The 14719-nt window shown below is 38.7% G+C and overlaps 1 protein-coding gene across 2 annotated transcripts in view; it reads right to left on the minus strand.

Annotated features, from left to right (window-relative positions):
• Positions 1–4304: 4304 nt before the first annotated feature.
• Positions 4305–14719, minus strand: part of oca2 (oculocutaneous albinism II) — a 47385-nt gene continuing 36970 nt past the window's right edge. For both annotated transcript variants that reach the window (XM_069703927.1, XM_069703926.1), the window contains exons 22-23: positions 14398–14491; positions 4305–4392 (exon numbers count right to left, since the gene is read on the minus strand). In XM_069703927.1, the coding sequence (XP_069560028.1) occupies positions 4305–4392; positions 14398–14491 (182 nt within the window). The remainder of the gene's footprint in view (positions 4393–14397; positions 14492–14719) is intronic.

A 14719-nucleotide genomic window follows, 5' to 3' on the forward strand; every position in this document is an offset into this window, starting at 1 on the left:
ACATGAATGCATATTTCTGAGCCTCACGAAACCTGCTGAAAGCCTTTTTACTACCAGAATTTAATCCATTCAATCCAATAACATTTGGAAAGTCTAGAAGAGCCATTCAACATTATATTTTATTTGGTATGTGTTCGCAGTGGCCAACCGGAAATGAGCCTGAAGTCTCGGACATGCTCTTAACCTATTTGATATTAATGCACAGAATGGACCCAAAATCTGCAGAATTGTGGGAAAGCTCACTGAAACATGGCTGAGATTATTTTGGTGACAGGAACTCTGACATAAATAAATCCACCTTTGAACGCGTTGTCCAGCTCTCCATAATACATCGATGCTCTGACCCTTTAAACATCATCATTGTCACAATTCACAGCGCAACTCTGTGCAGAACATTTAACTGATTTCACCATTTTAAACACAAGCGTGTCCAACATTTAACATCTGACAAAACGATAATGACCACGTGAGTATTTTGTGTGTGTAAATTGTATCATAGTGACATTACAGTTTGGCATGATCAATTCTGTAATGACCTCCATTTCTGAGTAGGTCACATCCTTTTATGGCCAAAACCGAAAAGAGCACTGTCAAGCCTCACAGCAGTTCACCAGTTTTAAACTATACCTGATCATTGTTATTGTCTTTGCGGATGCCTGAAAACAAAGGTTAAATATTCAGTGAACTGTCTTTTGGGAGACATCTGGGTCACTGACCACAATAAATATGCTCCTATCTGTCACTGAGCATGACCAAAGCAAACACCAGATAAGTGGCTCGCAGAATGGCTGGATTAGCTCCAGCTCCAACAAAATGTCAGCAGTTATGCAAAACAGCAAAGCAAACAAGACAAAAGCATCTCCATTCATCAGACAGTCTGCATAAAAAGTCTCTGCTGCTGTGTGATGGGTGAGCTTCACAGGAGAAATATTGTCAATGAACTAAACCATCAACAGCAATAATCAGATGTTTATAGCAGTCTATCAGTGCAACTGGAACATTTCTGCTTAGATCTGTGTTGTACAAAAAGTTACACTGTAATACAAAGAGGAATCCATCATGGAAGAGACAGTTTTAAACTGTAGCTCAGGAAGTCTCTGCTGAGTGATCTGCTCTCCTTTTTACTTTAAACGATGAGGCTGGTTTTATTCTGTACTTTTGTTTTTTGTCAACACTCCTCCAAAAAGTCCAAAACTATCTTGTTAGTTTCTCTCAAAACTTCCCGACTTCCCTTGTCTGTGACGTATTGTATTGTCACTATCTCTATCACAACTGCTCTCCCACCTGTTATTGAATTGAATTCAGGAACTGTAGGAAGCAGATGTAGTTCTAGTGGACTGAGAAAAAGTGGATGCCACCAATAGATTAAAAGAATGTCAAGAAATTCAAGTTACTATTCCATTTGCAGTCAAACTAGTATGATTTTATAGTAGTAGTAGTAGTAGTAGTAGTAGTAGTATACAATTCATTTATATTCAATAGTTGCAGATGTTACGTTTCATTCTTATTATTGTGTAGTCTGTTACATTTGTAAAAACAATTTGTCAGGACTAGGTCATGCTTTAAGCTTCTTTTATGGCCATTGTAACTTTTGGCAAAATGGAGGGAATTTGGGCGACAGACAAATCTAAAAAGTCCATATACATATGTAGTATCCAGACTTGGATTAGGAGCATTCATCAGTAATGATTTCAGGTTGGATGGTGAGAAGAATTTGGTGGGCCTTCAGACTTAAAACAGCCTTAATTTGAAACATTGCAGGTGTCTGCATCGTCACATCAGGGACAGATGAAACAATTAAATACAATCCAGGAGCTCCATTTTAAGTAACAAGTCTTTACTGCTTTGAAAAGTTATTTTGGTTATTACTTTTGTCATGAAAATCATGAAAAAAACAGTAGAAACAGCCTTTTGTGCTGCATCACAGCAAAGTTAAACCTGGTTCACAGGGAACTTTACCTGTGAATCAGTTCATCATTAAGTCAAAGGGAACATTTGAGCCAAATTTGATGGACTTGTCATACATACATACATACAGCATTCACAAGAATAGGTCGGACGGACCAGCAACTGGAGAACATACTTCCTCCAGTTAAAGACCGTCTCCAGCTCAGAGGTAGCTTACAGTAGCCTGAGCCTTCAGACATAAATTACTCTATATCCTGAAACACATTAAATACAATAATCGTATGTATAATGATATCGAGTTGATTAATCAGCTGTGATCCAGAACACAGTTCTGTTAGAGTGACAACGTGAACATTAACAGACTGAGTGCAACACCTCCAGCCGTCACATTCGCCTCAGAGGGACACTTGTTGTGAAACAACAGTCCCACAAGCTACATACTGTACATCGATCTGTGGAGCTGGGCTTTAGTTGGCCTGAAGCCTGACTCATTAAAGAGAACAGAAAAGTGAGTTTTATTCTCAATCGCTGCCAATAAACAGAGTAAGAATGGAGCTGTGAATATTACAGGAGAGCAACAGTGCAACCTGAAAGGAAACACTGAAACGACTGTAGATACTAAATGACTTATTATTATTATGGTTATTTTGTAATGTATTTTGTCGATTATCCAATGTGTTCATTGGAACACATAGAACACATAGTAGTTCATTGGAACTACTATACCTATAACAGCTTCCCTGAAACTCCCTGAAATAATTATGTAAAATATTTGTATCACTTTGATATGACAGTATTTCTAAAGGTTTTATTTTACCTACAGTACCTTTATCCATGGTTATTAATTCATTTGACATTTCAACTTTTGTCCTGCCTAGTTGGGACAAATACCATGTTGTTTTAGCTATCAGAAAGACCGTCCAACAGGACTGTTGGACATCAATGTTCTCTCACCGTTACGATGAGTAAATACATGCAAAATAATGAATAAGCCTGTTAACATGTTAACATTCAGCTGCTGAGACGACAGCTGAAGAAAAAAAAAACGGATGCCATAAATTCCAAAAGCTGATTAGCGCTTTAAAAATCCTTAGTTTGTTAAGAATCAGAAGCATTTCAGCTGGAGAACTCCCAAACAGTTTCTGGAGATGCCTCATGCACTTTGTGACAGTGATTACAGAGTTAACTGATTGGGGTTTGGTAGGTGTCAGCCTATGAGACGTTACAGCAGGCTGTGTGTAAGATAACACAGTACAAACATGGAATTGTGTCTAATTGTAAAAAATGATTGCTGTTTTTACTGTTGATTCTACACTGCAAAGGTTACAAGCAATATGATTTTAATTAAACATGCAGAGGTATGTAATAGTTTATGATAATTAATGATTAATAGTATTGATCGGGTTTTTAGGATTACTTTTTAGAAAGTAATACCAAATATTCATAAATAATATGAAACAAATTGAGCCAAATAAAATCCAGAAACATGACGAATTTTATTGTTCATGTTGATCTATGAAATCTTTCATCCCTGGAACACAGATGATGTTGAGGTTTGCCGGGCTGTACAATAAATACAGGTAACACTGTTCACTGGGCAAGGTAAGAAAACGCTGTCCGTTCCATGGAAGAGCATTTACATGATTCCTACAACTACATTAAATATGATTACCTGAACTAAATCAGTGAATTTACATCAGATCACGGTGTACACAACACAATACATACAATTCATAGATCACAGTCTACACGTGTTATCATCTGTTCTCTTCCAGTTTAATTGATGCTGCGTTTTGTTTTTCTGCTTTGGAGATTTGAGAATCCAACGAAGAAATATTAAACTGTTAAAAAAAAAAAATCCCTTTCACTGGGTCTTGTGGTTCCTTTAAAATATCAACATAAGTTTGGTAAATGGGTGAAATGTTTGTCTAAAATAAATAATGATCAATCCTCTAAATGTGCCCAAAATAAATCAGTGTTTATACCGTATATGCCTACACTAATTATTTTTCTGCTTTTTGTAAACAGGCCACATCGATTTCCAAAAGTATGACGTCTGACGTCAGAGGGCAGAGCTGAAATCACTTACATCACTTCACTTGATGTACCCTCTGAGGTCGTAGCACCACGTACACCAAAATGGAGGGGAGCCTTTTTTTTTTTTTTCAGTAAAGACACATTTTGTATGTTCAAAGTTTTGGTCACAACTCCCATAAATATGGTCCCTGACACCAAAAGACACTTGGCCACACGATTTGAAAAAAATATGGCTACGATGCTTCATACAGTGAATGTAATCTGATCGATCAGTCAGGTTACACGTCACGTTACAGTGAGCGAGTGGTCACGTGCACTCACACAAACTAGTCTCTTTGGCTCTGGAGAGCACCGGTGGTTTACATGTTCCATCCCAGTCCAATGTGGGTGGCCAGCAGGTAGCACATGGCGATCATACATGTCATTATCATCATGGGGAACCCTAACCTGTGAGAAGAGAGAAAAATCACACAATAGATGAGAAAATTTGTATTTTATTCTTCCTGAGAAAGGGTTTTTTTGTAAAATAATTTTGTTGACCTTAATGTACGTTCAAATTATATAGTCGAAGCACAGAGAACAATCACAGACAGAACAAATAATGGTAAAAAAAAAAAATGTAATGAGAGGCACAAATGGTGAGACGTGTGTCTGGTTCAGAGTCATTAACAGATTTCCCCTGGCGATCATCATACTGATTGTCAATTATTTTCTCAATTCATTGTTTAACGCCTAAAGTTCTAAGTTATGTGTTGAAATTTCCACAAGTAAGGCCAAAATACATGTAGTTGACATTGAGCTTTGTGGATTAGAAACACTTGGGAGAGTTTTGAAAATGCAATTACTATGTTTATTCATTACCAGGCCAGTGAGATTAGAGAAACTCAAAATTTCCAAATCTTGACAATTATCTTCTGCCTTATCAAAACTGTAAATTTGTAAATGACAGCATTATAACAATGAGTCAGTAAACAGTGATATTATTGGACCTGGTCTAAAAATTCTTAATTCTGCCAAATTTGAATGGAAATGTAATGGAAATTAATCAGTGTTGGTAGGCAGCGTCATTAGTGAATGTGCCTCACTCAGCAAACTTCTTAAAAAGGCATCAGGTTTCATTTTAATAACAGATAGATTTCAGTCCTGGTACACGGACCTCCACGGTGGAGAAGGTTAATTGTTTGGTCCTTAAAGTTGGGCATTTTTGATTAAAGGAGCAGTGTGTAGGATTTAGTGGCATTTAGTGGTGAGGCTCGGTCAAAGTCAGCTGGGATAGGCTCCAGCACCCCCATGACATTGGTCAGGATAAAGCAGGGTTGGGTGGGGTGGGATGGGGCGGGGCTGGCTGGCTGGCTGGCTGCATAGTGATAATTGGTGATCATTTTTAAAATGACCCATGACTCAGTGGAGTAGTTTTACCATGTTGTGGCACATGTCCCCTGGTTCAAATATTATAGGCAGAAATATGAGACCTCCTGTGCACTCCTACTAGTAAACAGTTTTCTCAACAAGTCTCAACGTGCAACAGGGAGGTCAAAATGTATCTGTGACTGTGCAACAACGATCAGGAATAAGATACCAATGTTATTACTGTCCAAACCAAGGTTTTACTATGATCAATCTTCCTGTTTATAAAGAAAGTGTAGCATCTTTCTTTAAAGAATGCAGCTCTGAAGAGGAAACAACCTCTGGAAAAACAATATTAATACACTAAATACTAACTGGAAGCAGCTGCAAAGATGATTGACAGTGTTTTTGTAGTTGCCACCTGGTAATTATGCATCATCTCACTAATATGAAAATTACTTGCAGACATGCAGAGAAAAACATGCCTGCTTTTATTGTTGGAAAGTTTAGCAGTTGTCGCATGATAACACAATAAAGGTTGTTGGAGTAGCAGTAACATAACATATAGTACAAACAGTATAACCAGTCCAAAGAATATTATTTTTTTCTATCTACCTTATAATTTAGTGTAACTCAGGCATGTTTCGTGTGTCGTGCCATGACAAACGACAGGATTGAGATTCAAACATCAGCAGAGTAAAAGTGGGTAATTACAGGCACGTTTAGTTACATTTCTCCACATCAGATAAATGAAGCAAATTGCCTGACGCAACTTATTCATGAATAAATGTTATATAAAGTGGTGGGTTCTTCGCAATGTCACATGACATCACAATTGCCATCTCACCATCCTATTTTACTGTCAAATTACTTTTCTTTATTGAAACAGTTTCATTATTTGTCTCTTTTTGACCCGTTTTGACCTTTGACCGCGACAGACAGACAAATTCTTCATATTAGGGAAGACCAAATTATTGGAAAATTCCGATGTGACACTTCCCTGAGCCCCACAAGCTCTTTTCACCCAGCCCCTTCAGAGTGGTACTAATTCAGTGTCTTGTTCAAGGACACATCAGCCTGCAGGTGAAGGCTTGTCTTCCTGCTCACTAACAACCCTGCCGCTCCAACACATGCCTAATGATGTGCTACATATTGTTTGCAGAGTGAAGTCAGACTGCACTTGTCAAAACAATCTGAAAAGTATTCAACTGCATGCAAACACCTCACCAGTCTAAAGTTATCACTGTGGCAGACTATAGTGTCCTGTGAAATACTGCCTGGCATTTTTAAAGGCCAAACCACTTCTCAGTGTGATGACTGAAATTGAGTTTATTCATTACGCAACAGCGATGATCGCTGCCATAAAAGTAGCATTTCAGTCCTGAATTAGTGCCCTTAATTTCAAATGCGTCCTCAGACGACTCCAGCACTGCAGATGGTTTGTCGTTTGGACGCCTACCATGTCCTATATGGACACATGGCTGCTCTGAGGGCCAGAGATCTGCTCGCCCCCAGTCGGTGCCACAGATCACTTTATTTTTTTTATTTTTTTGGGGGGGGAATAAACTTTATATATATTTATAGTGCCAGCAATCAATCAAAAGAGTAATTAAAACTCCAGTCCTGCTACTGAAAAATTAAGAGAACCATATCGTTAAAACATCATTTGGAGCAGATGTTGCTTACCAGTGTAATGGTGCAGTGTGACATGCGAGGCCAAGTCAAAAACTCAACATAATAAAATAAACCATGAAACTACCGCTGCCATATTAGCTGTGCTAATCTCCCTATAGAGATTAATGACAAAATGATGACAACCTGTTATTTGCGAATGCACAGCCAACTATTGCATTGATGACCTTTATATTCCATTTTGTCTGCATCTTTTACCAGCAGACGTACTCTTGTGGGAAATGAGCGTTATGCTGATGTGGATTTCATTAAAATAAGTACTGTAGCCACGCGCAGGTCAGAGAGGGCCTTACAGACAGTTTACCTGCACAATTTCTTCTAAGAGCATTTCAACATCAAAGATGACCTTTTACTTAATAAGCAGTGATTCACAGCTGCCAACGACTGTCTTGTTTTATTTTTAACTTTCTTATATTGGGTTGTCTTAAAACTAAAATCAGGTATGTAAATATCCTGAAAATATATTTTTCAGTTGATCAACTCTGCACAAGCAGAAACATTTCTTAATAAACTATTGAATTGATTTCATTTGTTTTCTTGGATAATTTAGTCTATATCAACTTATGGAAATTCACTGGACAAACAAGACAGATATTGTAATGAATGAAAAGTAATTTTAAAATGGCAGATTTTCCTCATTTGTTCGAATACTGTAAGCTTACTGTAAGTCAAGTCAATATTTATGTTTTCTAATCATGGTCAGCATGTGTGTGATCAGGATTGATACCCAGTGCAATCAGAACAGCACCCTCTTTGTTTTCTGGGACCTCCTGATTTACAAATTAAGCTTCGGTGTGGAAAGCTTTCGTGATGGCAAACAGTGGCAACTTTGTGCCAGAAACACTTAAATAGAGTCACTAACTATTGAAGTGTTTGGTGCACTGTGTTTCATGTTGAAATTCAAAATGAGCACATATTTTTCATAAAACAATAAAAGTTCTCCGTTTCAACATTTGATACGTTGTCTTTGAACTATTGGATGGAAACAGCGTTGTATATTGTGTATAAAGGCATTTATCAACATCATGAAGTGGGTTGCAGCTTAGTTTATTATTGGCTCTGCTTCTTTATAACCAGAAATGATGATGTCAGATGTGACTGTGGTCCCAATATGGAAGTTTACCGCTAATAAAGGCAACAGGAGCATTTGTACTACTGATAAATCTAACTATCTGGAAGGCCACGGATTGTCAGATAGTCACTGAGTTATGTCACTAATAAAAAATGACATCTAGCACAAAACAAGAATAAATAAAAACACAGAAAAGGCAGGAGAAACCTTCTTTGATTAAACAAATGCTCAAGAACACAGAACAATGACTCACTTGAAAAGTCTTTTGTGTCAATTTTGTCTCTTTCTAAGGGGTTGGACGGAGTTAGCAACTACTGGCCAACTATATCTGTTTTATGAAAGCTCCATTTTAAGATGCCATTTCTGACTGCCTCATGCATTGAGTCCTCTACACTAAAGAAGGTCAGAAAGACATAAAAGATGTCCAGAGAGCCTTAACTTAAAGTAAATGGTGCACTGTATGTGTGTGGGTGCATATCTGATAATTGTGTGTCAATGTATTACTTTTATTGCTGTAACTATTTCTTCATTCAGATGGATAAAATTATTCTGTTTTCATTTAATATTCATGTGGAAATGTCAAATTAGTACTTGAACTGAAGACTAATGAGGCTAGTCAAGCACTTACGCTCATTAATAATGATTTCAATACAATGTGGTGGTGCATTTAAATTGCAACAAAGCTAAACTTTCTGAGATGCCAGATGAACTACAAAGGTGAGTGTGATTATTATTTTTATTTACACATTAAAAGTTTAATCAAGGATTAATCCTGAGGAAAACCTCACACAAGGATGCTAGAAAAAAGCTAAAAAGTTTAAGTACAAATCATCTAGCTAAACAAAGACATCATGATTTTTCTTCTGATATTTAGCATTAAAAACCTGAACTTTCCCTTTCCTAACTTACTGATAACTAAACTTTTAAGGACATACTAAAATGTTTCACAGAAAATGGCTTTGCAATTTATCCTATACTTTCATATTTATAGTAATTCTACTAACAACACACAGTTGTGTTTGAACTCGCTGAAATGTATTAGTTTACTTAATATTTAATTGTTGTTGTGCATGTATTTTTAACATATTTATCAGTCAAATTTATTTTTCTCTACCGGTTTTAAAACTGAGATATTTAAACTCCTGCTCAGCTTTGTGAACCCCTTTCTTTGTAGCGAGAGGGTGCTGAGAAATGGTAATGTCTGAGGCTCAGGAACTATATTTCAAGATGTTTTAAACATAAATTACATGAAGGAATTAGGTACATGTGCACATTAAAAAACATGTATTACTAAGCTTCTATGTTCCACAATTGTAATGGATGCAAAGCAAAGGCAAATCCACTACAATCATGGAATGGACTACTTGTTGGGTATCATGAATCATTTAACCGATGCCCCTCAGCTACTGGTCCACTACAGTGAGGTGTCCCCCAGGGATCAATACTTGGTCCTCTCCTACTCATCCTCCACATAGTATCTGCTGTCAGGCATGATCTCCCTCTATGCAGATGATGTCCAGCTCTACATAACCACTAAATCCATCATCACCGCAACTCAGTCCACTCCAACCAACTTCTTCAACCAAGCAAATTTTCTCAAACTCAACTGTGATATATGTGACATCCTCTAGGTAATAGTTAATGGAAGTCTTTCATTTCCAGCTCCTAAAAAAGTTCCTCACATCACAATGGACTGAGGTCAAATCTCCTCCAGATTTCCTCAACTGACACAGCCCTTCCCTAAGCTTGCAACCTCTTACTTAGTTCTTACTGTTTACCTGCAAAGGTCTGAAGAAAAACATTTGTCTCATTTGTTCAGTATAAATTAATTGTTCCATACCCCCTGTCTGCCTTAGTAATTGTTGCATGCCTGTCAAGCTCTCTGTTCTTGCACAGTATTATGCAATTAAACGGTAGCACATTATCAACTTGAAGTTCTCAGTCATATTCTTCCAATGTCCTTGATTTCAGATACAGGTGAACAAAAGCAGCAGCAGCTAATACTGACTGGTTGAGCAGAAACAAGCTAACTAAGGAAACTAACGTTAGGTTCATGTGTTGGGTTAAAGTAACGTCGCCAAGTGGCATTTTTTTTTCCAGGTAACTTTTTAAAAGGGGGAATCCTGTAAAGAATCTTAAATATGCACATGTTGGCTACGTGATATTGTGCAGCATGATTATGGTTACAGCTGCTTGTTCCAGCCAAAAGCCCTCACATGCTGATGAATCATGTAGAATACATGCAAATACAGAAACAGCCTTCATGTCGTATCTCAGTATAGAGCTACTGCTATAAAATGTGTTATAAAACATTCCAGAGTTGGATAGAAATGCTGCATTCAGCAGTGTAGCTGGAGAGTCACACCAGCTAAGTGTGTATATTGATGTGTAGTGGGAGAATATAGTTCTGTCCATACTACTGAGCCAATGTTAGCTGTTTCTGTCAGTACTATATATATTTTTATTAAAATCATACTTGCACACACAAACGGGAAATAGGAAAATGAAATGGGAAATAGGATTTACCCAGGTCAATGCCCTTAAATAGTTCATGAACATGAGGCCACTGTGACTATCTTTGTGGAGTGAATGTCCAGTTAGGATGGATGGAGTGAGGAATCTAAACTGTCACAAGCAGAGGTCACCTCTGCACGAGTGAATCACTTTCTGCTGAGCAATACCAGTTTCCTCATCACAGACACCGCATGGAGGGACAGAGGGCAGATGAAAAAGTTGCCACAATACAGCACAGAAAGGAACAGGGTTCACCTTGTCTAAAAATTCCCATCGTACCTCGCCATCTCACACACTGACTTGATTGCATATGATGGGAGGTCTTTGAAAGTCCTGATGCAATCTCAAAGACTCTCTTTAGATAAACCCAATGGATGTGCTTCTCTGACTGTATGACAAAACAGCACTGCTGCCCATGACAATGGTTGGCCTGCTCTAGTCAATAAGCACTGTGACGTACAAAATGTGCAACGTTCAGGCTGTCGAGTGGCACAGAAATACTCACAATACCTCCAATAATATGTATAATGTTGTCACTGATTATGGTGAATGTTAAAACTTCTTTCAAATGAAGGTAGCACACCTGCGGTCTATAGTGCAGGGGGCCTTTGTTTCCAGCATGGTACTCATTTGCAGATGCAGAGAGCTGTGTGAAGGGAAATATTAATTCTGTCGTGTGGTGCAACAAAGAGAGGGCGCACGAGGTGTGGAAACTGAACAATGCTCCCCTCTCTTTGATGCAGCTCACATTGTTTGATGTCATTTGTTTTGGAGCCTGTTTGTACTTGATGGTCAATGCACAGTCAATGACACAAGCGCTGCCCTGCTAGTGGCTCTGACGGACCATTTTAGTGAAGCCTGTAAGCGTGTTAATATTTGCTCATTATCAGCTACAGTTGCTGATATCTTTTCAGGGAAGATTATAACTTAAAATACAGTGAACTGATTAAACCAGTTTTTCTGAAACATTTTGGCCAAAGCCTTAAGAGACCGTTTCCAATGGACCCCATGTCACGTTTCAGATGTCTATTAGTTTCAAACAATCCCACCATTTTTATTCCTCTAATCTTCTCTGATTGTTTCACTTAGATAAGTTTAGAAAGACCAAAGAGTTACGTCTATTCAATATCATACAATAATTAAAAGAGTCCAATAAATAGTCTATCTCGAGACCCCTTGAAAGGGACACAGCACTTTTAGAAACCACTGGACAATACTAAATAAAAACAGCTTAGTTCATTGATAAGCTGCCGCTACTAAACTGTAACAGGTTATTTTTGCGATGCTGCCTGGGTTAATGGTTTGAGGAGAGGAGGATGATAAGGGGCTGGAGGCATGAAGCAAGCAATAGGGACCATAGCTACTAACTGCTGAGCTATTCGGGGCCGCTTATTTTCCTTTGTGATGGCCTATCAAAAAGGCATCCGTGTCCCCGTGGGCTCATCTGGCCCCTGAATTCGACCACATGATACGGCACCAGTCAGCCCCAGCTGCCTGGAGTCACCGACAGACTTTCTCTCCCCCTTACCTGACTCTCTGAACAGCTGTGACCCTTGCCACAGACAGCCAATTAAATGTAGTGCTTCAGCCGATAGCAATGCTTCCATCCAGTTACTGTACACACAGCTACAGTGAGAGAGCGGAGCTGACAGGCTGCAACTGTCTCCACTCATTTCAATGATATTCTAAGCAGATGGTCATTCCTGTGTCTTTTGGGTGCAGCAACTAACTTGTCAACACACTATAACCTACTGGGAGACCTTCTCCACCTTTTAGTTGATTGATTTTAGTCTCTCTTTTCTCTCACATTCACTACCTCACTGCCTCCTGCTCTGAGAAAATAAGGAAGAACTCTATGGAGCAACCTACCACAGAAACTTGAAGTCATACCTAAGATGGTCACATTACCGTGCTCTATTGTTTGCAACAGTCGGCCTCTTATTTTGGGGTGCTAGAATGCTAACATTTGTCAATTAACACCAACGACAGCATATAGCTGAGGCTGATGGGAATGCCAATGCAATACGTGGTTTTCACTGGACAGGAAAAGTATGAAAAAACTTTAATATTAAAGGTAATTTAGTTCCCTTGAGTTCAAGGGTAGCTAAAAAGTTTTCTAAGTATCATCAAATTAAATGATGAATTATTTGGATAGCTTATCTGTTCTGAAAAAAACCAAGATATAGCATGAATGGTTAGCCTCTATGATGACCAAGATATTAGCTTAGATGTGGAGGCAGTGAAATTAAGCTGGGAGGTAGGTGAAGTCAGGCACTGCCAGGATGTCAACAGCTGGAGCCACCACACTGAACTACAACTACATTCTTCAAAAAAACCTATTGGTTCCATCACCGAGGCTCTTTTTACAGGAGTAGGATGAGGATCACCAAAGCTACTGCAATTCATTGCAATGGTCCAATGAAAGTCAATCTCATGGCAAGAAAAAGTCCAGGGTTCATCAGAGTCATTACTATTTATTGTCTGGGTACCATAAATATCTGTACAAAATTCCATACCAATTCATCCAAGAGTGGTTGAGCTCACAAAAAAACATAATTACACACAAATGAGAAGTCATCCAAGTGAAAAGGACGCTCACATAAACTGGCAGCAGTGATCAAACTCTGTCACTCCATCCAGAGAAAAGGTTTTCTGATCTGTGAGGTACCTTTAATGACAATAGTTCACACCCAGACACAGACCCTGCATTCAATCACAAGTGCCAATAAAACAGATATAAATCAGATTGTGGTGGCTCTGCTCTGATGGAATGTCTGAGTTTCATGTAGATATTAGAGCCTCTGACTCCCAAAAGGAATGGTCTCTCTCTGTCTCTTTTCATCATTACATACAGTGCATTTAGTAGCCCCATAAATCTAATGACATCCTATTTCCAAGTGATTGCATATTAAACCTAATCAGACTCATATTCATCCTTGTTTCAACATCACTGACCACTTCCGCTTCTCCAGCAAGCAAATTGAAAAGTATGTCTGTCTGTTACGTCACCGGAGTGAGAATTATAAGGGAGCAGGTGGCAACTTGGGAGGCAGCCTAGTTACCGTCCAGCTCCAGATATAACCAGTTTTCACCATTCAATTCAAGTTTGTTTATCCTTTTTTTGTAACCACCATTTAGTCCTCAAATTAAGCTCTTCACAGGGGTTTCACTCAGTATCAATTCAATCAGTCACACGTATGAAATGGTTTTTTTATGACTCAGTGTAACAAACTTGTTTTTCTGTAGATATGAGTGAATACTGCTGCAGTTTGAATCCTGCAGACTCGCTGTCGTAAACATTTGTCAGTGCTCTCAGGTCACTGAAGAGGACACAAACTAGGATCACTGCTCGGACCAGATAACATAAACTCGTGTGCCGCGATGCTTCCTGGAGTTATTGTACTGACAGAACAATGCGCCGGCTGTAGAAAGATACACTCAGTTCCTCACTTCCAGCAACACCTTCTTAAAGAGGTGAGCGGCTCCGGCCACGTGACACACATTTAAATGACGAGGACTCTGTGGAATCTGAGGCTTTTTGCAATTCCAGTTCTGACAGGGTTTTTTTCTCTAAATGCTCTGAGGCCACTCATACACACTGTTGGCATTTTCTACCGCAACATATGACAGACATTAATGTGTAAGTACGCCTTCTGGCAGAACAGCCTATGGTACAGCATTCCCAGTAATGTACAAGTCTGACAATCCCCCCAAAGACATAAACAAAAAAATAAAGCCACTACACAAACACGGTGTTCATGACCTTTTTCTCACACTGACCTGCTTGAAATGTGAGAGCTCATGTTGTTTAGGGAGAGACGGCTTACCTGAAGAACTCCACGAAGGAGAAGCCGTATCCGTGTTGCTCAGCGATTCCTGCACACACAACGTTGGCTGATGCTCCGATCAATGTGCCGTTTCCTAAACAGAGCGGAAAACAGTCAAGGACAACTGTGAAGTAAACCACTATCCTTTTAAAGAAAATACTCATCAGAGGTGGAATGTAACTAAGTACACTTGCTCAGGTGCTTTACTTAAATACAAATACGAGTTCCTTGTGCTTTACTTGAGTATTTTGATTTTATGCAACTTTATATTTCCACTCCACTAAAGAAAAGGGACATATTGTACCTTATACTTCATTACATT

Source organism: Brachyistius frenatus, unplaced genomic scaffold, assembly GCF_029030835.1.
Source record: "Brachyistius frenatus isolate BFR_SWC_R1_liver_20210118 unplaced genomic scaffold, ASM2903083v1 Contig_49, whole genome shotgun sequence".
In the NCBI taxonomy this organism is placed as follows: Eukaryota; Metazoa; Chordata; class Actinopteri; family Embiotocidae; genus Brachyistius; species Brachyistius frenatus.